Here is a 25,763-nt window from a genome sequence, read left to right as displayed (position 1 = left end):
AGGAGTGGCCACAGGACTGAAAATAGGTATTTTTATTCCAATCCCAAAGAAAGGTAATGCCAAAGAATGCTCAAACGACCACACAATTGCACTCATCTCACACACTAGTGAAGTAATGCTCAGAATTCTCCAAGCCAGGTTTCAACAGTATGTGAACCATGAACTTCCAGATGTTCAAGCTGGATTTAGAAAAGGCGGAGGAATCAGAGATCAAATTGCCAACATCCGCTGGATCATTGAAAAAGCAAGAGAGTTACAGGACAATATCTACTTTTGCTTCACTGACTATGCCATGGATTGTGTGGACCACAACAAACTATGGAAAAATCGTCAAGAGATGGGAATACCAGGCCACCTGACCTGCCTCTTGAGAAATCTGTATGCAGGTCAGGAAGCAACAGTTAGAACTAGACATGGAACAAGAGACTGGTTCCAAATAGGGAAAGGAGTATGTTAAGGCTGTATACTGTCACCCTGCTTATTTAACTTCTATGCAGAGTACATCATGAGAAACGCTGGGCTGGATGAAGCACAAGCTGGAATCAGGATTGTGGGAGAAATATCAATAACCTCAGACATGCAGATGACACCACCCTTATGGCAAAACACGAAGACGAACTAAAGAGCCTCTTGATGAAAGTGAAAGAGGAGAGTGAAAAAGCTGGCTTAAAACTCAACATTCACCAGATGGTCAGCACCGAAATCAGAATGATTATATTCTTTGCAGCCAAAGATGGAGCAGCTCTATACAGTCAGCAAAAACAACACCTGGAGCTGACTGTGGCTCAGATCATGAACTCCTTATTGCCAAATTCAGATTTAAAGAAAGTAGGGGAAACCACTAGACCATTCAGGTATGACCTAAATCAGATCTCTTATGATTATACAGTGGAAGTGAGAAATAGATTTAAGGGACTAGATCTGACAAGAGTGTCTGATGAACTATGGATGGAGGTTCACGATATTGTACAGGAGGCAGTGATCAAGATCATCCTCAAGAAAAAGAAAGGCAAAAAGGCAAAATGGTTGTCTGAGGAGGCCTTACAAAGAACTGGGAAAAGAAGAGAAATGAAAGGCAAAGAAGAAAAGGAAAGATATATCCATTTGAATGCAGAGTTCCAAAGAATAGCAAGGAGAGATAAGAAAGCCTTCATCAGTGATCAGTGCAAAGAAACAGAGGAAAACAATAGAATGGGAAAGACTAGAGATCTCTTCAAGAAAATTAGAGATACCAAGGGAACATTTCATGCAAAGATGGGCTCAATAAAGCACAGAAATGGTATGGATCTAATAGAAGTAGAAGATACTAAGAAGTGGCAAGAATACACAGACTGTACAAAAAAGATCTTCATGTCACAGATAATCACGATGGTGTGATCACTCACCTAGACAGACATCCTGAAATGTGAAGTCAAGTGGGCCTTAGAAAGCATCACTACAAACAAAGCTAGTGGAGGTGATGGAATTCCAGTTGAGTTATTTCAAATCCTAAAAGATGATGCTGTGAAAGTGCTGCATTCAATATGCCAGCAAATTTGGAAAACACACCAGTGGCCATAGGACTGGAAAAGGTCCGTTTTTATTCCAATCCCAAAGAAAGGTAATGCCAAAGAATGCTCAAACTACTGCACAATTGCATTCATCTCAAATGCTAGTAAAGTAATGTTCAAAATTCTCCAAGCCAAGCTTCAGAAATACATGAACTGTGAACTTCCAGATGTTCAAACTGGATTTAAAAAAGGCAGAGGAACCAGAGAACAAATTGCCAACATCCACTGGATCATGGAAAAAGCAAGAGAATTTCAGAAAAACATCTATTTCTGCTTTATTGACTATGCCAAAGCCTTTGACTGTGTGGACCACAATAAACTGTGGAAAATTCTTCAAGAGATGGGAATACCAGACCACCTGATCTGCCTCTTGAGAAATCTTTATGCAGGTCAGGAAGAAACAGAACTGGACATGGAACAACAGACTGGTTCCAAATAGGAAAAGGAGTATGTCAAGGCTGTATACGGTCACCCTGCTTATTTAACTTCTATGCGGAGTACATCATGAGAACGCTGGGCTGGATGAAGCACAAGCTGGAATCAAGATTGCTGGGAGAAATATCAATAACCTTAGATATGCAGATGACACCACCCTTATGGCAGAAAGCGAAGAACTGAAGTGCCTCTTGATGAAAGTCAAAGAAGAGAGTGAAAAAGTTGGCTTAAAGCTCAACATTCAGAAAACTAAGATCATGGCATCCGGTCCCATCACTTCACAGCAAATAGATGGAGATACAGTGGAAACACTGGCAGACTTTATTTTTTTGGGTCCCAGATGGTAGAGATGCAGCCATCACTGCAGATGGTGAGTGCAGCCATGAAATTAAAAGATACTTACTCCTTGGAAGGAATGTTATGACCAACCTAGACAGCATATTAAAAAGCAGAGACACTACTTTGCCAACAAAGGTCCATCTAGTCAAGGCCTTGGTTTTTCCAGTAGTTATGTATGGATGTGAGAGTTGGACTATTAAGAAAGCTGAACACCAAAGAATTTATGCTTTTGAACTGTGGTGTTGGAGAAGACTCTTGAGAGTCCCTTGGACTGCAAGGACATCCAACCAGTCCATCCTAAAGGAGATCAGTCCTGAGTGTTCATTGGAAGGACTGATGTTGAAGCTGAAACTCCAATACTTTGGCCACCTGATGTGAAGAATTGACTCATTCAAAAAGACCCTGATGTTGGGAAATGTTGAAGGCCGGAGGATAAGGGGACAACAGTGAATGAGATGGTTGGATGGCATCACGGACTCAATGGACATGAGTTTGAGTAAACTCCGGGAGTTGGTAATGGACAGGGAGGCTTGACATGCTGCAGTTCATGGGGTTGCAGAGTCAGACACGACTGAGCGACTGAACTGAACAGAAGATCATGACATCTGGTTCCATCACTTCATGGCAAACAGATGGGGAAACAGTGGAAACAGTGACAGACTTTATTTTCTTGGGCTCCAAAATACTGCAGATGGTGACTGCAGCTTGAAATTCAAAGACACTTACTCCTTCGAAGAAAAGTTATGACCAACCTAGACAGTATTAAAAAACAGAGACATTACTTTGCCAACAGAGGTCCATCTAGTCAAAGCTATGGTTTTTCCAGTAGTCATGTATGGATGTGAGAGTTGGACTACAGAGAAAGCTGAACACCAAAGAATTGATGCTTTCGAACTGTGGTGTTGGAGAAGACTCTTGAGAGTCCCTTGGACTCAAAGAGATCCAACCAGTCCATCCTAAAGGAAATCAGTCCTAAATACTCTTTGGAAGGACTGATGCTGAAGCTAAAACCCAATACTTTGGCCACCTGGTTTGAAGGACTGACACATTTGAAAAGACCCTGGTGCTGGGAAAGGTTGAAGGCAGGAGGAGAAGGGGATGACAGAGGATGAGATGTCTGGATGGCATCACTGATCAATGGACATGAGTTTGAGTAAACTCCAGGAGTTAGTGATTGACAGAAAGGCCTGGTGTGCTGCAGTCCATGGGACTGCAAAGAGTCAGACACGACTGAATGACTGAACTGAGAAGAGGTTGAGGTCCAGTCTTCCCACTTGCCCAGGAGCCATCAGAGCAAGAACACTATACTTCTTGTGATAGGTTAAACATTTAATGAGATCTTACTGTATACCAGATACACAGTTCTAAATGCCTCTCAGTGCTTCTTAAATTAAATCTTTTAATTCTCATAACACACAAAAGGGATTCTTTCTCATCTTATTTTAGAACAAGCTAACATTCATAACTTACACAACTTGTTCTTGCCATTAATGGTTGGATGGCATCACTGACTCATGCACATGAGTGTAAGCAAGCTCCAGGAGATGGTGAAGGACAGAGAAGCCTGGTGTGCTGCAGCCCATGGGCTCCCAAAGAGTTGGACATGACTGAACAACAACATTCATAAACTTAATCAAAAGGCTAGGATATATTTCGAAACTGCTAAGGTGTATTTAAAATTATTAGTATGATTTTTCAAGGTATAAGGCGGAAGTATTTTAAGCTATGAAAGCACTAGAGAGTAGCCTATAAGAAATGCCTCTGTTCAATCACAAATATCTAAAGATAACTTCATAAAATGCTTACTTTCTAATCTGGCATTTGATGAGTTCAGATAGTATTAAAAAAAAAAAGAAAAGATAAGAAGATAATGAAAGATGTATCTTAAGTTACCTGAATAATTTTATCACCTGGCTGCAATAATTTTGATGCTGGTCCTTCAGGCTGTACCCTTGTTACAAATATACCCTTTAATAACAACAAAAAAAGATAATTATTTATTGGAAAGAAGTATGCATAAGAAGAAGAGTACCAAGGAGCAATCTTTTTAATAGTATGCAAATATTTGAATTGTTGTACAAGTTTTCTCCCTGTCTTCTCCAATACTGTGATAATGCTGTTATTTGTGCTTCTGGTGATTCTACAGTAGTATAGTGATTTTTTGTTAAAGTGATAAAAAAGTACATATATAGATGTGTAGAAAAGTATTAACAATTAAAATGTCACTTCACAATATAAAGAACATTAATATTTTGGAGTTAAATTTGTATTCCTCAAACAATTAATTTGTAGCGATCACATTTCAAAACTAAAAGCTGAACAGGGAAATCATAAGGTGACGTCTATCTAGATTTAAATAAATATGTTAGATTTTTACTTATGCAGAAAAGGCATTAATTTAGTGAATAAAAATTAATGGGCATTTCTAAGGATATATAAACAAAACTCACCTCGTCATCAGGTCTGAATGGGTTTCCTCTTCCCCCAACCCCTCCTGATATGCTAAATCCAAGTTCTGGATCCTTTTCAACTCTTACTCGAATCTGAGTTAACACAAAAATAAACTTATTGCTGTATCAGGAAAAGTTACAATGATATTCATATGGTAAATTAAGCTCAAGAAAACATAAATACATAAGAATTCACCAAAAATAAATACTTGGGCAGATGAAATGAAACTACAATGTGAAATAATATGTTAATGAGTTAGTGAGTTAAAGGCACAGCTAAGATTATAAAGCATAGCTCCTAAATCAATCTATTGTTATCTTATGAGGATTATGCAACCAATTAATGTTGACTTTATATATTTTGGACATCACAGACTCTAATAACATAGAGCATACACACAAAACATGTATTTTATCATCAATTTCCATTTGCAAACATCTAAATTACATAGTATTTCTGACTATAATATGTTTCATAAGACATATAAAAGATCCCTGGGTGGTTGTTAGGAGGCTAACTTCTTTCCTTAATCTGTTTATACCCTTTAAAGGAGCTAGGATTGATGATCAATTGGTATTTTTACAATCAAGCTATAGAAAAAGAGGCAAGAGCTAAATTTTGTTGTAAAACACTTTCTCCAGAAACTAAAACAAAATGAATGATACATTTCTCTAAGTTTCTAATAATATTATTTTATTAATAAACTATCAAAATACATGAATATATGACTGTTGACTTTGAAAGTAGTTTCTAAGATTTAATTCTCAAAGCTCTTTGGGGACTATAGTCCAGTTTCAGAAACCAAGTATCAAATAACAATTAGCAGATATAATACACCCTTGAAGTTTAAAGGTCTACTATTTATATTCCTGAAGAACATTTGATTCTTGGAACATCATCAACCAGTCTGGAAAAACAACCACCTTAGGGAAAATAAATCATGCCCTCAACGCTATATATCCTATGTCAATTTATCAGAATGGGCGGGGGAATCATACAGTCAAGTTAAACCACAAAGTTTAATACCTTATAAACTACATGAAAACCAAACTATTAAAATGGTAAAAACTATGTTAAAATTCTATATGGATTTATTGCTATAATTAAATAACCTATAAAATACATTAAAAGCTTAGTCTCATATTCCAAATAGTCTTGATCATTCTTACCTCTTGCCTTGCCAGTTCATGGCCTTGTCTAGGAGAACAATGGGGCTGTGTGTATGGAGGCTGGTGGGCCACTTTCAGCATCAAGTAATCAATTAGTTGTTCTCTAGAGGGATGCCTTGCCACAGATGCCTGAGGAAGGGGGTGATGTATTTGACTATAATTTGCCTGAGGCCTGAGAGGCTGGCCCATCTGTCCATTACTCAAAGGCATCTAAGAAAAACATGAAGTGTCTTAAAATGACCAATAATAATGTCTTATAACAAATATTTGGATTTTCTTCTTGGAGCATTACAAAAGCACTTGAATTTAACATTCTAAATCACATTATCACGCCATGTATGCCATTTTTTTTTCTGATTTTACACTTTTAAAAGGAAAATAAAAACCCTGATAATGTCTTAATTCTAAGTCTGCCTGATGCTTGCTGATAAGATTCACTCTTTTAAAGCTTCAAATTAATCACATCTACATTTAAAATTGTTTGCTTTTCTGTAACCGTAACCCAGTGTTAAAATGATAAACAGTATGCCAAAATTTTAGAATTTAAGTAAGCCATTAAAAGGGAATCTTTTCCTATACTTAGTCTCTCACATATACTCAAAAGATGCATTTGCTGTTTTTTTGTGGTAGAATTTTTTCATAATCTGAGTATTTTCTTCTACCTCTGTTCTTTCCTTTCCAGAATTAAAAAGCCAATCCAGCAATGTAATAGAAAACTGATTCATTCCTTTCGTGTGTGTGTGTGTGTCTCAAGCTATAAAATTTTAAACTCTCTAAATACTAATTCTATAAAACGTGAGCCACCAAAGTTAAACCTTGACATTTACTTTTGACAGACTAAACAATAAAGTCCAGATTATTCTGTTGCTGTTAAAGAATTATCTTTGTTTTAAAGACTCTTGTCTTTTAGACTTAAAAATAACCTTTGTGGAAATGTGATAATAGCTTATTCTGTTAGTGTGAGGAATCTATCTGAAAAAAAAAAAAGGGTTATATTTACATTACAAATATATGCATATAAAGAGATTTTTGCATAGAAGAGGAAATAAATATATTTAAGCTATTCAATCATTTAAAACTTCACCGTTAACTATTAACTCACAAAGAAATTACAGAAAAACTGTGAGGGAAATTATTTGAGTCCCATTTCCCTAAAATTACCCAAAGTAGAAAAGTTTGGGAAAAGATTATGACAACAATTTCAGAACTATTTATTTATTTATGTGCATCATGCTGAGGAATACGAAGTATAGTTTTGGTGAAGAATATTTTTACTTAAACAGAAAGTTCTCTTTTTCACTGTATTATACTTAAGAACTTAGTAAAATATGAAGTCTGAGTATTTTATGACAAGGCACAAAGATAACCCTCTATCACAAATCTTATATTGGTTAGAGAAGAGAAAGAGGTCCTGTATTCTCTGTTTTTTTAAACTGTGGTTGTTTACCACTTGGTCACTAGACTTGAAGCAATTAATCTGTCCAGGAGCACTTAAATACTGTGTGTGTGTGTTCAGTTGTTTTTGCCTCTTTGCAACCTCACGTACTATAGCCCTCGAGGCTCCTCTGTCCATGAGATTGCAGCTATTTTTTTATGCACACTCTAGATAGCATTTGCTTTGGGCAGATTCAATACCTTTCTCCTAGGAAGAATACTCTAGACAATAACTACTTCTGACCCATTCTTAAGACTCCCTGACACATAGAACTTAGGCATACTTGACATTCTACATCAGTGTTAAACATAGCCATGGAATATACTAAACTATGATTAGCAGATAACTCAGGAGAATAAAACAGATAAGACAAACTCGGTAACCAAAACTACAAAATGGATATTAAAAAGAAACTGGATAGGAGAGCTCAATTACAAGAAAAGTAGCCAAAAAAGGGTATAATAAATAAATATGTGCAAACTTAAATGGGTGGGTTCCTACTCTCAAGGACAATGCAAAAGTTTATATAATATATAACTGTGCTTCACAATTATATCTGGTTATACTAGGGATACAGGCTTAGTTAAGATAAAAGAACAACTGTGGAAAATACTAAAGAAAAGAATTATGTATCCAGCACTGGAGACAAAAAAGTACTCTCTAAATGAGTGATGCTTTAGTTTAAAAGTAATAAGACTATAACCATCATCTATTTTATCATATATAAAAGTCTTTCAAGGTGATTTCCAGTTACATTAGAAGTATTATCTGTTAAAATGCCTTCATCATCCAATGACGAACTTAAGACAGGTTCATTTTTAACTCTCCAAATAGTTTACTATCAGGAATGCCCAAAAGCCTTTGATTCAAAAGACAAGATGATACTACAGAAATCCAAAATTAACAAAATGATTCTTCAGTGTGGACAAAATCATGGAATAAACTAAGAAACAGCAGAGTGAAATTTTATATCTTATTTCTCAATTATTAAAAAAAAACTTACTAATCAAGTGGGAAAGGTCCTCGCAAAAGCATTTTCAGTGTTAAAACATATTTCTAGTTGAAAAGCTGTAAAACACAGTAAGCTCACAGATACTACTTCATTCCCTGAGCACCTACTTTCATCAGGCTGTCTGGAAGAACATCTTTGTGACTAAGTGTAGCTGATGGGTAGTTCTGCTGTCCTGAAATGAATATATCATCTTGACAAGGATCTCCTGGACAAGATGTCTGGGGATGCTTCAAATGAGGGGGAAATAAAAAATAAACAAATAATGATCTTTAAGATGTGAAACCAAAACAGTGATGACACTTACGAGATACTGCTAGACAATGGAAAGATGAAGAACTAATCAAACATTACCATCATAACTGCATCTTTCTAAGGGCTGTTAACTAGATTTATTGTGGTAATCTCTGTACAATACATACATGCATCAAACCATCATGATGTATACCTTGAACTAAAACAAGGTTATATGTCAGTTATATCTCTAAAACTGGAAAAAAATTAGTACTTTTAACAGTCTTTCAAAGTTATGTGGCAAAATGTTTATTCTTATAATGTGTAAAAAGTATATCTGAATATATAGTTAAGATATTCCTTTATGATGTTTTTATGATTTTATTTACAGTAATACCTAGCTTTTAACACTTGCAGCAATAAGTTTAGTTATTAATCCAAATTAAGAGGCCCAAATTTTAAGAGCAGCTAAAATATATGTACTCCTGTTGAGTACAGCAAAAAGTTTCAGTTGAAAAGAAAAAAATTAACTGCTGTTCTTTTAACAGCATAGTATCATCCAGGATTTACTTCTTAATGATGAGCAATATCAATAAATATACAGTCTTATGGGCCTATTTTTCACCTTAATTTAGTTCTAAACACACCAAGCTTTGTTTTAGAAAACTAAACAGATTCTGATAAATAGCAGTATTGTTACCTTCAAAAAAGTGTTATGGCTGGCAACACAGATATGCAAACTACTACAAAAGGCATTATGTAAAAACCCAAACAAACTTTCTGCCCAACTCAATGTATCAGCATGTTGAAAAATAATGTGAAATCTACTTCATTATTATATGCCACAGGATACATACAAATCTAAGTGTTTGTAATTTAGTCTTAGGAACCATATCTGCGACAAAGCTATCATGTGCTGTCTGTTACTAGTTCAAATTATGGCTTAGTAGGTTTCTGTTTGTTTTTTTGTTGTTTGTTTTTCTTTTGGCTGTGCTGTACAGCATGTGGATCTTAGTTCCCTGGAGTCTTAACCACAGGACCACCAGGGAAGTCCTGGCTCAGTATTTTTAGATGTACTTTGATCTGATTTTGTGTATTTATACAGTGAATACTTTATTTGCCTTTTCTATTTTTGAGATGTGTTTTCAGAAATGTGTAATCATCAACTTAACTCACAGCTTGAAGTTTAAACTCAAGTGTGAATGTACAACTATATCTTTAAGTGAACAAGTACGTTACAGATGAAAAAGTTAAAAGTGAAACAGACTCAAAGACTCTGAATTTAATAATAACAAGCAAAAGATATTACTGATCAAGAATTTGTAAAAAAACAATTGCTCTAGATGACTATAAAGATTATCCCTGAGTCAATAACCCCATGGCTTCAGCTAGAAAGAGCACCAGAAAAGCAGGGCTTACTAGCCATCATCTCCTCTCTCCCTGTTTCAAACTGCCAAGTTACAAAATGATTGCTGCCACTAACGTGTAACACAGAAACCGAGTGGCAGCAGGTGACAGAGGACAGCAAGATGAGTGAGGTCCAGGCAGAGCAAAGTGAACCCAGGATACTGCTTCTACCCAAGAAAACAGACTGAAGCCAGGAGTGTATGAAAAAGCAGTAGGGGACTGGGGGTGGTGAGAAAGGGGACGCTCAAGTCAAAAGCAAAGGACCCAGAAGCAGGGTCAGTATGGAAATACAACTGTGTGGGAGAGAATAAGCTCTACAAAGGGAGAAAGGTCTTTTCAGGATGGAAGGGCAGAGGAAATATTTACTTAGAGGTCATGCTACCACCTCAAGTTGTTATGCAAAGACAAATTTTATAACAGCCAGAGTTGTTCTGTTCTTTCTCCTTTTCTGTCCTTCTTATCTCCTACCCTTAACTTTCATGAAGAATAAACCTTCCTTCTTCCCACAAATGATTAGGTGGGTGTTAATGGATTTGGGTTTTGCCTTTTCACTGGTACTTATTGCAATTTCTCCTGCCTCACATTTAATCATATTCTGCAAATTATGATTAAACTTAGTTCCAAGTATTTATTTGCCAACTCTCAGTCACTAAAGTGAAAATTATTCTTTTTTTTTTAAATTTAAATTTATTTATTTTAACTGGAGGCTAATTCCTACAACCCCTCTATGTATTATGCACGGCACAGCATTAAAACTCTGAGTTAGGGAAAGCAAGCTAATTTTGAGAGAGCACTGCAGAGAAGAAGAATTTTTAAAAAACCTCTTCAACTCCTATTGCTCACCACTTTTTACATAAATAAGAGCTGACTACACCTTTAGTTATGACCACTGAAACTTAAAGAGGTAAAGCCTAAATCAGCTTTGCAGAGCTTTACAACTAAGCCATGGAAGAACTGGGAGGTAATCAAGGTATTTAACCCATAGTACAGACCCAGGGATTTTTGCAGAAACTAATGCCTGTGGCAGGTGATTTGTTACGTAAGTGGATATTCAAACACTCTGGTCAATAACACTTGGGTAACATGAAATGTGGGCTTCTTTCTCATTTATGTACTGAAGTACTGATCTACTGCAGGTACTCACTCGAAAAGTGTGCCCACCAGAACCTCTTCCGTCTGCAACACTCAAGGCGAGACTGCCCTGGCTGCCATGCAGATCCCTAGAGCTGCCACAGTGAAAGTTGCTTACAGCAGTAAAATTGGAATTAAAGGACCTTGACAGCATGCTCTGAATAAAGAGGGGATAGATTTAACAGAGATTAGTGTAGCATGCAAAATTCACAAGACACGTTATACACATAGACATATATACAAGTAACCCCCAGATCACACAGGAATACCATGCAACATTGAATTTTCAGAGACACTGAAAGAAATTGGCACCATTTACCATATATTTACATGAAAACATATATGTATACACACATAAATTATATGTAAACCCAACCATTTACATGTTTAAACACCAAAAAAGAAAGTGCAAACATACAGCTGCTCTTAGGCTATTATGTTTTACTCCTAACCTATCTTATTAGAAGTTCATCAGAAAATAGGAATTGATGTCACATCCAGATGTATTTGTATGTATATGGTTACACACAGAATACAAACTAATTTCTTTGTAAAGACAAACTTTACCAGCACTCAGTTATTTCTAACTCAAAATGGTTTTATAGAGAGAATGTTTCATTCTACAGAAATTGTCTTATTAAGTAAATGGAGAGTTTAAACATACATAATACAGCACAAAATGTATTTGCAAAAAAATACTTGGCTCTTGTAATTTCTAATAAAAATTACCTTCCACACTTAAAAAATATCTTAAAGAAAAGTTTAACACACACACAGACTTTTAGGGTATAATATTTAAAAGGCTCCTAATGCTCTGCAATTATCAGGAAAAAAATTCCAATAAATCTAGAAAATGAGCATGCAAAACTCTTTTCCCATTCAAATAGATATTAAAGGTGATTGTATTTTTCGAAGTCAGTAGTGGCTCTGCTGTTTAACCTTGAAGAAGCCTTCAAGTTTCACTGATAGACGCCTTCCATGACTGAGTTTACATAAATGCCTAATCGCCAATCCCAGAGTTGCCTGAACAATGTACTTCAATAAAAGCACTGCCTGATTCTTCCTGTTCTTGCTTGGTTATTCCCGGAGTTCACTATTGTCCTTTCACATGTGGATGCTTTTAGTCATGTCCCTAAACACTGAAGGTCTGATGGTCAAACCAAGAGAAATCTCATTTTGAACATGGCTTCTTAGTAAGAAATACACAAATGCTTGTTATGGCCATAATAAGCATTTCTGTATTACTCTTAGGAAGAATTTACTTTCTCCAGATTATGAAGTTGATCTCTTATACAAAGGAACAATATGACATTTCAGAATGAAAAGAATCTATAAAACTACAATGAACAAATTTAGGTATTTTGTGAGTTCTAAAGTAAAGACCAGAAAAAGCTGAATAGACCAGGCTCGTACATTCTCAAAGCATTTCACAAAGAATAAGGATTTGGCAGAGGCAATTCATAGGTTCCCCAAACATCTGATTAAAAAGTAAAAATAAATTATACACATAATCACACAGAAACATGTAAAAAACACATGTCCATGCATTGTAACACAGTTCTACATGTTAACTTGAGTGGTCTGATTGACTCTTTTTAATACTATGTTAATCTTGGAACAAAGACTTTGCTGTCATCTTTGAACATATATGAGATTTTCATAAATATTTCACTGAGTTAGAAGGCTACAAGTTAGGAATAGGTCTGACTTTGAATTTAGGTCTGTACAGAGACATCCACATAAAACTGCACCCTATTCAAACACATCAACACACTGTGCAAAGTTCAATTAAGTGCTGAACACATGTCCTGGACACTGTTTACTACATGCTAATAGTTGTATAACAGCAAGTAAAAATGGAAATCATCATGTGGTATTAATCATATGGAGTGCTTATAATAAGGAATACTGGCAAATGTTGACATTAGGAATAATTTTACACATTTTTATTCCTTTGCAATATCTGTTGATATGTTTAATTCAGTCAGTCTTGAGATTTCTGAGGTAAGATCTATTTTCTATGTTTGTGTTCCAGGTACAGTTTTGGGGGAAGTTGGGAAGGAGGGGTTACTACTTAAAAAAGCCAAGTAAGCTTCAATAACTAATTGCTTTCTGTTTTACTATTAAACTCCCAGCTGGGCAGAGCAGCTCCTTTTCCTCTAGGGGTAGGGCAGACATTGTGAAATCCCCTGAGGAAAATTTTCAAATGCCCATCATGCCATTAGAATTATGTTTAAGGAAGAGAGGGGGAGATGCAGAGGAACAGAGATCTCCCGTAACCCTCCATCATTTTCAGCTGATGCTTTCAAGTCTGGGGTCTAAATTATGTTGCCCTGTGTCCTCTAAAGCTTTTTCCTAATTTCAATGAGTTAATTCTCATCTCTAAATTACCAGTGGACACCACTGGGAAACTACTGTCATGTATTCTCCAAACAATCATACAGTAAATTCTAAACATAAAAAGCAGGAAAGTACAAGAAACAATGAGATGGCTAATCCTTGCAACCTAATTACTAAAGTCCAGACAAATCTCTGACAGACAGGAAAGTAGCGGAGAATAGCCATCTGAGATGTCAACTAATAACATTAAGATAACCAAACTCGTCTAGTCCTCCAAATCTACTATTCCTCATCAATATCTAGTTAATGGCATTCCCCAAAAAATAATTATTCAAGGTACCAATCTCAAGTTTAATCCATTTTCCTCGATGATTACAGGAATATTCCCATCAGAGTAAACCCTTATAAAGTCTATCTCAGAACTGCCTCTTGAATTTATTTTTTTGTCTCAATTCCACTGATACATTTCTCCTTCTACTTATTCTCAGGGCTGTCAGACAGTCTCATAACTCAATCAACTTAACTATAACTATGGCTATAGCTTCTTCCTCCTCAAATCCAGTTCCACACCATCACCAGAAGTTTATTTATAAAACAGCTATGTTACTCCTTTACTTAAGAAAGTTCCAAATTCCTCAGATAAAGTACACAAATTCAAGAGCCTCAACAGAATGTACAGAATTACAGCTGAAACAAAATGGATATATGACAATGAAGTTGCCTAATGCTATAGATGCTCAGTTATTTAAAGCTACAGAATTTAAAAGAACTAATTATTACAAACAAAGGTTCAATGTGAATTGATATAAGGTATCAATCCTTATTTTAGGCATTGATTTCCAAACATTTTGACTTAAAGAATTTACTGAAGTTCTATACACTTAGCTCCTTTTAAAAATATCTTATATCAATAAACAAAGCTGAAATAATTCTTGGGTAAAATCTGCTGAGAGACATGAAGCTGAATCTTGCAGAATGAATATGCCTTATATATTTGGGCCACAGGACTGTCCTAATATATCAGTTTTAAGGTTAATTTTTTTTTAAAACATTTCTCTCTTTTCAAAAAAGTAATATCTAAAGTTATAAAAGCTCATCTGCATGAACTTAAGTTACTTAACAATCTCCTAACTATATTAGAGCCACAGACACCTGAGTTCAAATAGGCCAGAAATGCAATATAGGAAAGTCAATAGTAAATGCCATGCCAGAAGCCATCTGAGTCAGTGACAGTGTTAGTTATACAACATGAACTGGGAAAAAAATCCTAGGGGAAAGATATACATTTACAATACATTTCTCGTTATTCTGTTAACTATATATAGTGAACTGCTGTTTTTATACACATATTTACATAATTAATTATTAATAGATCAGCAGGAAGTCAGGAAATACTGAACAGAGGTAAACATGTATATACATGTATTATTTGTAGTATGTGTGGTGCAATCTAAGATACACAAAAGAGTGTAAGCCCATTAGAAAACATTAAGGAGTAACAGGAAAGAAGTTCCTATCACTCTCACAACTATTTTGAGTCTGGGTAACTCTCAACTTGGACCTCTAATCTCACTACCAAGGAAAAACTTTTAGAATATAATAAGTATGTATTCAATAACTCAGAGTATCTTATTTAATCTTGTTTAAAAAACAAAGTATCCCAAAAATTTTAAAGGAAAATTAGTAAATTCATAAAGAGGCAAATGAAAAACTCATGTTTAATTACCTTTTCTAATTTTTTGGCCTCAATGTGTCGTAGTACTTGTTCTCGCCAATCATGAGGAACTTTACTTTTTCCTGGAGGATCTAGTAACGAATGCTCAGAACCAACCCTTGTATTTGGTCTTTTTGAAGGACTAGTCCGTGAGTAACTGAAGTCACTAACTGACATAGTTCTCTCTGGTATCTCACTAACAGAGGGTCGAGCACTCTGAGGCCTTGAGGCATTTGGACCATCAACGCTGTAGGTTCGTGCAGAAAGAGGTCTCTGTGATCCCGACATCATTGGAGGAGTTCGTCCCACTGAATGTAACTCTCTGTATGACAAATAATCTCCTTCAGGAACTTGGGTCCGCCTCGTGGAACCTGGCTCACCAAGATTTACAGAGGCTGTTGAGGACACACTACTCTGTCGCTGAATTGTAGTTCGAGTTGCTCCAGGAATGAGCCGGTCATTTGGTGAGATGGCCCACATGTCCCCATGTCTTCCTGGACCAAGTCTCTGGTGTAAATGATACCCAGTATTAGCTCGAACATTGTTATGATTAGAGAAATTCATATTGGCAGAATGTTTAGCATAACTGTGACCTTCTGTACTCTCTGATCTAGGAAAGCGCTGTGAGGGAAAACTGACAGGATCTACTTGGGGATTTTGTTTGGAGTGCCACAGAGTGTCCTTGACCGCACCACTGCTACTGTACTGAATGTTATACTGCGGAGGACCATACATCTGAGGCATAGACTGTGGGCCGCTTGTTGTGGGACCTCTTATATCTGGTTCTTCAGGATTATGATTTGAATCAAATTTGAAAATTGCCTTTGCACCTGATATTAAATCAGAAGATGAAGAAGAACCAGTAAATACTTGCAATGGTTGATCATATAAAAGTGTAGCTGACTTGCTCCTGACTATATTTTTTCCATCAATAGTAGATGGTACTTTAGCTGTGGCACTTGGCTGCTGAGGTCCATTCTCACTCAGAATGTCATAGATTTTTAGCCCTCCAGTTTCCATATTAGTTATGCTATGAGATTTCACAACAGATCCAACTGGCCCGCTCTTCTGAGGGGAGAGATCTTCAGTGCTTTTGGAATGACCCACATCAACAGAAGAATCAGTGTCACGTGGCTCGGCCCTCCTAGGAGCCTGGGGAGTTTCCTCAGAATGTCCATTTACCTTATTTGTGCATTCAACGTTAGGACACTTGTTTCCGTTTTCCAAGTGCTCAGCTTCTCCTTTAGCATTATTGCTTAAAAAGCCCATTCCAAGCGCTGTATCTTGTGTCTTTGATCTTTCTACTATCTCTGGTTGAAATGTATCATTAGTTATAAGTTTATTTAGATTCATATTGATATGGTCTAATTTTTGAGATTCATCAGATGTGGCTGTTGAGTCAACACCTTTTTCAATAAGAACTAACCTCTCTTCAATATTCAGATCATACTCGGGTAAGTTAAAATCTTTTTTATCAGGAACCTTGATTTTTTCCTCTGTTGAATGATTTAAAATATCTCCATTTTGTAAAAGGCTGTTAAAATTTTCATCTTCTTGCCTAAAAGAAAGATAATTTTATCACAAACATCATAAAGCCCAGTTTTTAGTCATTGGGAACATTAACAACTAGCTACTATGTAGATACACAGAGATAAGAGTGTTGATGGGAGTCACAGATAAAAGACATTTAGTATCAAGCATGTAACTTTAAAATATTACTGTAACAGGCAAATAATAGAGATTTATATTAAATAGAGACAAGTAAAACATACTAATCAAAATGCACAGATAAGATTAATTATTGCCACTATCATAATTGCCGTATCACAATATAGTTTAATAGAGCTAAACAATGAAGAAAAATGTGCATATTTTATAATGAAATAATTCTCTTCTACTGCTGTACCTTTTCATGAATGTTCTAAAATATGAAATGCTTGAAAGATAGGCACATACATGGAGATAAGGTCAATAAGTTGAACAGATGAGTAAGAGCACAGAATATTTTTATGAATAATTCAAAACCTCACAGTATTGATCAATTAAGTATGTATTATTAGATCCAAATATATATAAGGAAATTATACAAAGAACTAAACAATCACTCAAAGATCTACAAAATATGAAGATCAAACGAGAAACTAAATCTAATTACTCTCTTAAGTGACTACACTGTGTTTGGCAAATATTTATAAAACATGCCATTCCAAAATTATAGAAGATATTTTATTTCTATTTGATAATATGAAAACATATTTGTGTTCTTTTGTGTAAATATGCAAGTTACATTTCAACAAATATTTTTTTAATACTGATCTTCTGATTAGATAATAGAAAATATTATTAGAAATACAACCAAAGAAGGTATGGCTATATCCCTTTCTTAGCCTTTATTTCATTACAAAACACATGATTTAGAAAATACTGAACTACTTGCCAACTATATCAAATTTTACTTTTCAACAAATTAACCATTATTTTAACATCCAAGAGGTTATAAAAGTAATATTTTACCACACTAGATTTGAGCCTCAAATTCAGAAGAAGGGTATAAGTGATTAATCTTAAATACAACTACAATAAGAGTTAAAACTCAATGTGAGACATAAAATTCATCTTCCTTTTAAAGTAATGCAAATCAATATATAGAAAAATCTGACTCAAATATACCCAGAATTTAAGTACTATATAACTCTAAAAATCAGTTAACAATATCCATACAGTAAGTTTTGGGTTCAGCAGTAATCCAAATCCTTCTATCAAGCATAACCCTTTAACTTGAATTATTCTAAACAGGCTATATTAAAAAACATTATAAAACTGTTCAACCTTTTAATGAAGAGAATTAGAATATATTTTAAGTCTTTTCATTTAAAAGACTAAGATGAAACTGTATGTGCTGTGCTGTGCTTAGTCACTCAGTTTTGTCCGACTCTTTGCAACCTCATGGACTGTAGCCTGCCAGGCTCCTCCATTCATGGGCAATCTCCAGGCAAGTATACTGAAGTGGGTTGTCATGCCCTCCGCCAGCCAATCTTCCCAATCCAGGGAAATGTATAAAAGCTAAGTAATTATAATTAGTAAAAAAACTGGGGAAGAAATTATATACTGTCTGAACCACTTCTATAATATTAATTTGCAAAGTCTTTTATGTTTTAATAATATATATTTAATAATATAATATAAATAGTATATATTTATTTGCCTTGCCATCTCTATGTATTGTACAAATAAATTATCTCGTTAAGATGGTCACAAACCTGATTTTGGAATTAATACCCATGTGAGTTTGTTTCACTGGAGAGCAGAGTGAGGTATCTTGACTGCTATCAGTATTAAGAGAAACTGAATCAGACATCCGAGATGGAGAAGAACAGTTGCTGTTATTCTGATTGCTATTGTGTGTAACTTCATCTGATAAAGAATCTGTATCCTTTGTATCATCTGTAAGAAAAAAAATTAAGCTACTGATAAAGCCACATAGAATTTCCAGTAATGACAAATGGCATTTATATTGTCTTGGTTCAATATATAAGATAAGGAATTATATGGATAGAAGATAACCAGAGGCTCACCTCAGAAAATTCAGTCCTAATACATACAAAGATTCAAGAATTTAAAAGTAGTGATACCTTCAGTTAGTTTTTAGCGACACCTATAGATTTTTTTTTTAAATATGAACAACGATAGAGTTACCCAGAATCTGATTTAAATTGACACAAATGTTATCACATAATATTTTTAAGGCCATTTTAGTGAATATTGTTTTCCATAAATTTAGTTTTAAAAAGTTGTAACAGTAAGAAATATATACTATAGTTCATAACCTCAATAAACTTACTATCTGGGGTATAAATGATTTCATACATGTATGGAATTGTTTTCACCTATTCTGATAATAAAAATGAGCAGCATAGTTAACCAAAAAAGAAACACCACACAAATCCAGAAATGTTCCCAAGGTCAGCTTTCCCCTTTCTAATATCATTTCAAAGAACTATATATGAATAGTAAACTCTCAATACGTGAGATGGTTTTGCAACAACTATATAAACAAATGCTAAAGCTGAAACTCCAGTACTTTGGCCACCTCATGCGAAGAGTCGACTCATTGGAAAAGACTCTGATGCTGGGAGGAATTGGGGGCAGGAGGAGAAGGGGACGACAGAGGATGGCATCACCGACTCGATGGACATGAGTTTGAGTGAACTCCGGGAGTTGGTGATGGACAGGGAGGCCTGGCGCGCTGCAATTCATGGGGTCACAAAGAGTTGGACAAGACTGAGTGACTGAACTGAACTGCTAACAAACAGATAATATTCATAGTCCACTATAGGCAGGTAGTAATAAAAAGTACCATTTTTTAAAAGTAGTGATAAAAAGATAATAACTTAGTATGTTTACAACCCTACAGGCATGGTAGCACATGGGGCTCTGTAACTTTTGCTTTAAGGTGCTTGGGTCTGAGAATCTGAATTTTTAAGATACTGTTAAACTACATGGCACTTAAGTTCTCTCCTATTTATATTCTCCTGCTTCCTTCTCATGGGGTAACTGTGACAATTAGATAATAATATGGAAACTATTTAGCACAGTAAGTAACAATTAGTAACAAATATCAGTACCATTATTATGAAAACCCAAGCTATCCTGTAAAGGGGCACGTTGCCAGTAAGTTTCATCAATGACATAAAGGTACAGACTGGATAAATAATGTGGACGTAATTTATCCAGTGGAGATAATGTAGACATTTTCAGATATTTGGTGGAGAAGAGTAAGGGAAGGATAAAAGTAAGGGATAGCTACTCTCCGAGTTGTCTTTCATTTCTAAGAGTCTGAGATTCTATTAGGTGGGGGTGAGGTGGTATGTTAAAAAAAAAAAGTTCCTTAACAGATAAAATAACAACAAGCATCTGTTATACATAAGGTACTTTGCTAGATCTGAGTACACTAACTCAATATATCTGAAATTCTCAAAATCTTTCATTAGCTTCATTGTATGTCTAGTTAGATGTATGCGTGCTAAATCACTTCAGTCATGTCTGACTCTTTGCAGCCCAATGGACTTGTAGCCCACCAGACTCCTCTGTCCATGGGATTCCCCAGACAAAACTACTGGAGTGGGTTGCTGTGTCCTCCTCTAGAGGATCTTCCTGACTCAGGGATCAGATCCACATCTCTTATGTCTCCTGCATTGGCAGGTGGGTTCTTAACCACTAGTACCATCTGGGAAGCCCAGTTAGATGTATAAACATGGACAAAATTAAGGAGCTTAAAGATCATATAGCAAACAAGTGGTAGAGATGGAATCATAATCTAGGCTTATCTGCCTAAAAAATCCATGTCATTTAAGTAAATTTGCATGAACGAAGGAAGAGTTCATCAAGATTTTTCTTTAAAAATGAGAGACAAGGAATAGACCCTTTACAAAGACATGTTTTAAAAATTGCTTCTGAAAAGTATTTTAAATAACATAGTAACATTTAGTGAAATTTATTTAGATTTATTTAGAAAAAATCATAGATTTTATTTAGTCCATTTCTGTTTTTAGTGAGCTTTCTTTTGACATCTAACCTTTTTTGTTACTACTAAGTGCTACCACTTTGGGCTGGTTAATAGAGGTTTCAATTAATGGTGGTCGCATCTCTGCCATTTTCATCTCTTCGTCAGAAGAAAGTTCTTCAGATTCCTAATTTAAAGAAAAAAGAGAAAAATATTCACAAAAATAAATTTTGGTTTCTTTAAATGAATAAATATTAAGTTGTATGAACTTCAAAGAGAAAATACTTGACACAGGCATAAACCCTTTTTACGGTAACTGAATAAAACTAGTATGTGACTTAAATTTGTCAAGACATGGCAATAAAACTATGCAAATTATTAACACTACACCAAAGTGTCTCAGGTATAATTTTCTGTGTGGTCCTTAATTCAACTGTATTAATGATTAGTATGTACCTGGTACTATATCAAGTGCCAGAGAAACAAAAATGAGTAAAACACAATCCCTGCAGGTGAAAAACTCAGTTTAGTGAAGATGCTCTAACAAAAAGTGTATTCCTAGTTCTTAAATTTATTCCTTCAAGGATCACCAGGTTCCAAGGAATCAGAAAGACAGATGCTCTTCCACCAAGATAAATTAATGGCAATTTCTGCCCAATTTGAAGACAGAATCTTTTATTACTCTCCACGATTTTTTTCTCTGATATTTGGCAACTGTCCCATGCAATTTACCATTGAGTGCTATTAGCACACAGAGACTCTGCTGTCAACAAGTATTAATAGAAAGATTTAACATTGTATATAACAGACATAAAATCAGATCATCTGCAGTTTATTTTTAACTAATATAATGAAAATAAATAAAAGGTCTTAAAACAGTATTCTATTAAAAATACTAAGATTTCTAAGTGCTTTAAGTGTCATAATAAAATATGAACTGAAATCAGAAAACTATTTCAATAAAAAAGCCAGACGGTAAATATTTTATACTTTGCAAGCCACACATTCTGTTTCAACCAAGCAATCCTGCTGCTGTGGCATAAAAGTAGCCACAGACAATATGTAAGCAAATTACCACGGCTGTGTGCCAGTGAAACTAAATGTCGTCTAATTTTTCATATTTCACAAAATATGCTTTTTCTTTTGACCTTTATTCAATGTTCAATAATGTAAAGCTGTTCTTAGCTTGCAAGCCATATAAAAATAGGCAGTGGGCCAGCTTGGGGCAACAGGCCATAGTCTGCCAACCCTGTTCCAGACTGTACTACAGTGGAGTTAGAATGTTAAGTAGTTAAGGGAGAGAAATGTAAATTGGGTTTAGTCTTCAAGGGTAAGTTAAGAAGTAAATAATATTCTGAGTAGAGGAAAACATGTATGGCAAGTCAGCTCCATGAAGCTGAAATTTAGGAAAAGGGACAGGAGAGACAGAAAAGGCAGACTGGATTGCATAGTAAAAGGTTATGCTCTGAGTACGAACTCAATTAAGTACATGCTGGTCATCACTGAAAGTTGCCAAGCTAGAAACTCACAAGGCAGATTATCTCTTAAAATAGTAACTCTGGTATTAAAAGTTTATGGAAAGAGAGACTGGCAGAAAGAAAACTGGGTATAGTAATAGTCCTGAACAAAAAAGACTACATCTGTCCTGCAATGGCAGTAATAGCTAGTACAGAAAAAAAAAAAAAAAAGAACTGGGGAGAAATTTTATTACCATTAACAGAACTTGACTGGTACAATGAATACGAAGAGTGAGGTAACAGGACAATGAGGTTTGTCTCAGCCTTTTGGTATCTGCAGCATCTAAAGTGCTGACCAGACCCTCTTCATCATGAGACTGTATTATACCTGGGCTTCTGCGAACTCTAGTCTTGCAAATCTCCCACCACCTTTCTGTTTCCTTTGCTCATGTCAATTAATCTTCCTGCAGTTTGCTCATATTCTTTCCTTTCTTATTCTTTCCCCCAGCTACTGCATTTTTTCCCCAATGACTATGTTTATTTTCTTAATTAAAACTTTTTATTTATTTATTTTGACCATGCCCCACAGCATGTGGGATCTTAGTTCCCCAACCAATAAGCAAACCTGTGTCCCTTGAATTGGAAGCATGGAGTCTTAACCACTAGGCCACCAGGGAAGTTACAATGATTATGTTTAATGTAGATAATTCCACTAAAAAATGTTCAGTGGCTCCCCAAAGACTATAGTATAGAACATTAAGTCCAGACTTCTCAGCATAGCTATCAGGAAACAATCTACTCTACTAACTTTATTTCATTAACTATACCCCCTGATATATTTGGTCAGATGGTCTGACCAATGCTCTTTCCTCCAGTTTCTAAAGGCGGTTCTTTTGCTCTCACTATTCTTTTCACATTTCATTCAACTTTCCTATTTCTGTTAACTGAAATACTTCAAAATACAAGTTAAACGCTTCCTTCACCTTAAAGCATCTGTGGTTCTTTATAGCCAGAAAATACCTCTTTCTAAATTTCTATAAAACTTAATACCTCCAGCAGTGTATGAGGGGAATGTAGAATGGTGCAATCACTTTTGGAAAACTGGCAGTTTCTCAAACAGTTAAACATAGAGTTATCATACAATCTAGCAATTCAACTCTAGAGGAAAGAGGATGTATTTTCTTTGGGTATAATCTATACCTAAGAGGAAAGAAAATATATATCCACACAAAAACTTGTATACAGATATTCAAAGGAACCTCACTCATCATTAGAGACAAAATGTGGGAATAACTCAAATGTTCATAATGGACGATGACAATGAAATACCAGACATTTAAAAAAAATGGATGAAATACTGATATGTGCTACAATATGAATAATCTTGATGATATTATGTTAAATGAAAGAAACAGTTACAAAGATCACATACTGTATGATTACATTTATACGAAATGCCAACAACAGCCAAATCTAGACGCCAAAGACTACTAGGTGCTCAGGCTGGGGAGGAGGATATATAGAAGCTGTAGGGAGACAACTAAGAAGCACGGGCTTCCTTTTAGGGTAATAAAAATGTTCTCAAAGTATTTGTGGTGAGGGTTGCACAACTTTCACCACACGAAAAGCCACTGAACTGCACCCTTTATTTAAATGAGTGAGTTGTATAGTATATGAGTTATACCTCAATAAAGCTGCTTTAAAAAAGAAAAAAATCTTGTATTGATCCAAAGGAAAAATCTCTTTAAAAGGCTCAGATATTCAAGAAAAAAAAAAATACAATCAATGATAAATGCCTAAATAAGTCAAATTATTATTTGGTAAACCAACAGCAACTTTTTCATTTTTAAGTTACTGAGATTAAATCAATTGCTATTATAAATTTTACAGAATTAGAACTGCCACAATCTAATTTAAATAGTAAAAATTTTTATAACCTCTGTACTCCAATGTTGAAGCTTAAGTGATAAATGAGTGCTAAAACAAATATGAAATTTATCAGTGGCAAATTGTATTAGCATATTTTCTGCTACTGGTATCAGGTTTCCCCTACCTTTAGTTAGCAACAATGAAATGTTAAATTCTTATCATTTAACATTACTCCAGAATAATCATAAAGCCATACCTCAAAAACATCATCATGATTAACAATATGCTTCAAGTTCTCAGAGGCTTTCACATTTGCAGTCACTGGCAGACTTCCAGAACTGACCTCAGCTTCAGGTTCATTGGTCTTCTGTATAGAGTTTCCTATCATAAACTTTTCTCTTTCATCAGCTTTGCTTCTTACTGGAGTGGTACTTTCAGAAGTCTAAGCAAAAGAAAAGATAGAAGAACTCACATTCTTTACACCTATTACTGTATTAAAGTTCAAATGAAAATTTAAAAGTATCTTCCTATTACGGGTAAATTGAAGAAGTTTTAAACACGGAAATCTGTAGCACCGAGAGAGAAAACGCTCATTGAGGGAACAGGCAGTCACAAAGGTCCATGAGCCACATTAAACTTTATAATTTAGCTAAGGTTCCGTTTCATCCTAGAAGGTGCAAAGCTGGTATTTTTGAGTGAGTCACTTGGCAATGTGCAAACTCAGGAAGACTCCATTTTTTCCTGCTCTTTGTGGAATGAAGAGAAACTTCAGTGACAGAATAAAACTTCTGTTTCTGTGATACAGATGGAGAGGGGAAAGTTCATTAAAGGAACACACAATTTAGGGATTTGTGTAGGTTTCGGAAATATCCTAGGGAAACGTCAATGATCTGTCATAGTAATTACATTTAAAATGAAAACTGGGTAGAATAGATCAATATTACCAGAGGAAAAAGTATTTCTATAACCATGAACTTTCTGACATTCGTTTTCTTATTCTCTGTTCAGGCAATGTTAGTTCAAAAGCTATGCTGACACTCTCCTTCCCACCTGGACAGTCTATAACCACAACTGAAGTGGTATAATAGCATTTCAGTTTGCTCACTATGACAGCTTTTAGTTCAGGTATCTGAGAACTCTGGTCACTGATATGAAGATCCGACTCACTGGAAAAGATCCTGATGCCGGGAAAGATTGAAGGTAGGAGGAGAAAGGGGCAGCAGAGGATGAGATGATTAGATGGCATCACTGACTCAATGGACATGAGTCTGAGCAAACTCTGGGAGATAGTGAAGGACACGGAAGCCTAGAGTGCTGCCATCCATGGGGTTGCAAAGAGTCGGAGATGACCGAACAACAACAACAATCTGAGAATACTCCCCAAGTCTGGGAGTGTATTTTAGTGTATACAAAAAGGATCATTTTATCACTTATCATTTAAAAATTTTAAAGAACTGGAATAGACTTTAGCCAATGTTTTTAAATTGAGCTTTCTAACCTTCACACCCACATCATTATTTGCAACTTGCTGATCTTCATGTGGTTTCAAATCTTTTCCAGAGTCTTCATTAGTCTCTTCATCTTTTAATCTATGTACAATGGTTTGAACAGTTTTGACCATATTCTTAAGCTCATCCGGGTATGGTGTTGGATATCTCTTCAAATTTCCCTCCTAGAGAAATAAAATAAGAGATAATTTTAAATTATCTCACAATTCAAA

The 25,763-nt window shown here is 35.3% G+C and overlaps 1 protein-coding gene across 9 annotated transcripts in view; it reads right to left on the bottom strand.

The window, feature by feature from the left end:
- The window catches only part of ERBIN (erbb2 interacting protein), a 126,579-nt gene that overhangs the window by 2,725 nt on the left and 98,091 nt on the right, over positions 1–25,763 (bottom strand). The window contains exons 17-26 of one of the 9 annotated variants that reach the window (XM_040262622.1): positions 25,542–25,715; positions 24,300–24,485; positions 20,790–20,904; positions 18,475–18,658; positions 15,227–16,772; positions 11,174–11,317; positions 8,499–8,618; positions 5,945–6,154; positions 4,775–4,867; positions 4,218–4,292 (exon numbers count right to left, since the gene is read on the bottom strand). In XM_040262622.1, coding sequence (XP_040118556.1) covers positions 4,218–4,292; positions 4,775–4,867; positions 5,945–6,154; positions 8,499–8,618; positions 11,174–11,317; positions 15,227–16,772; positions 18,475–18,658; positions 20,790–20,904; positions 24,300–24,485; positions 25,542–25,715 — 2,847 coding nt within the window. The remainder of the gene's footprint in view (positions 1–4,217; positions 4,293–4,774; positions 4,868–5,944; positions 6,155–8,498; positions 8,619–11,173; positions 11,318–15,226; positions 16,773–18,474; positions 18,659–20,789; positions 20,905–24,299; positions 24,486–25,541; positions 25,716–25,763) is intronic. The other 8 variants (XM_040262624.1, XM_040262623.1, XM_040262626.1 and 5 more) reach the window with 8 other exon arrangements.

Source organism: Oryx dammah, unplaced genomic scaffold (genome assembly GCF_014754425.2).
Source record: "Oryx dammah isolate SB20612 unplaced genomic scaffold, SCBI_Odam_1.1 HiC_scaffold_20, whole genome shotgun sequence".
In the NCBI taxonomy this organism is placed as follows: domain Eukaryota; kingdom Metazoa; phylum Chordata; class Mammalia; order Artiodactyla; family Bovidae; genus Oryx; species Oryx dammah.
Note: the sequence above shows the minus strand (reverse complement) of the source record. Positions and strands in the feature narration are given on the sequence as shown.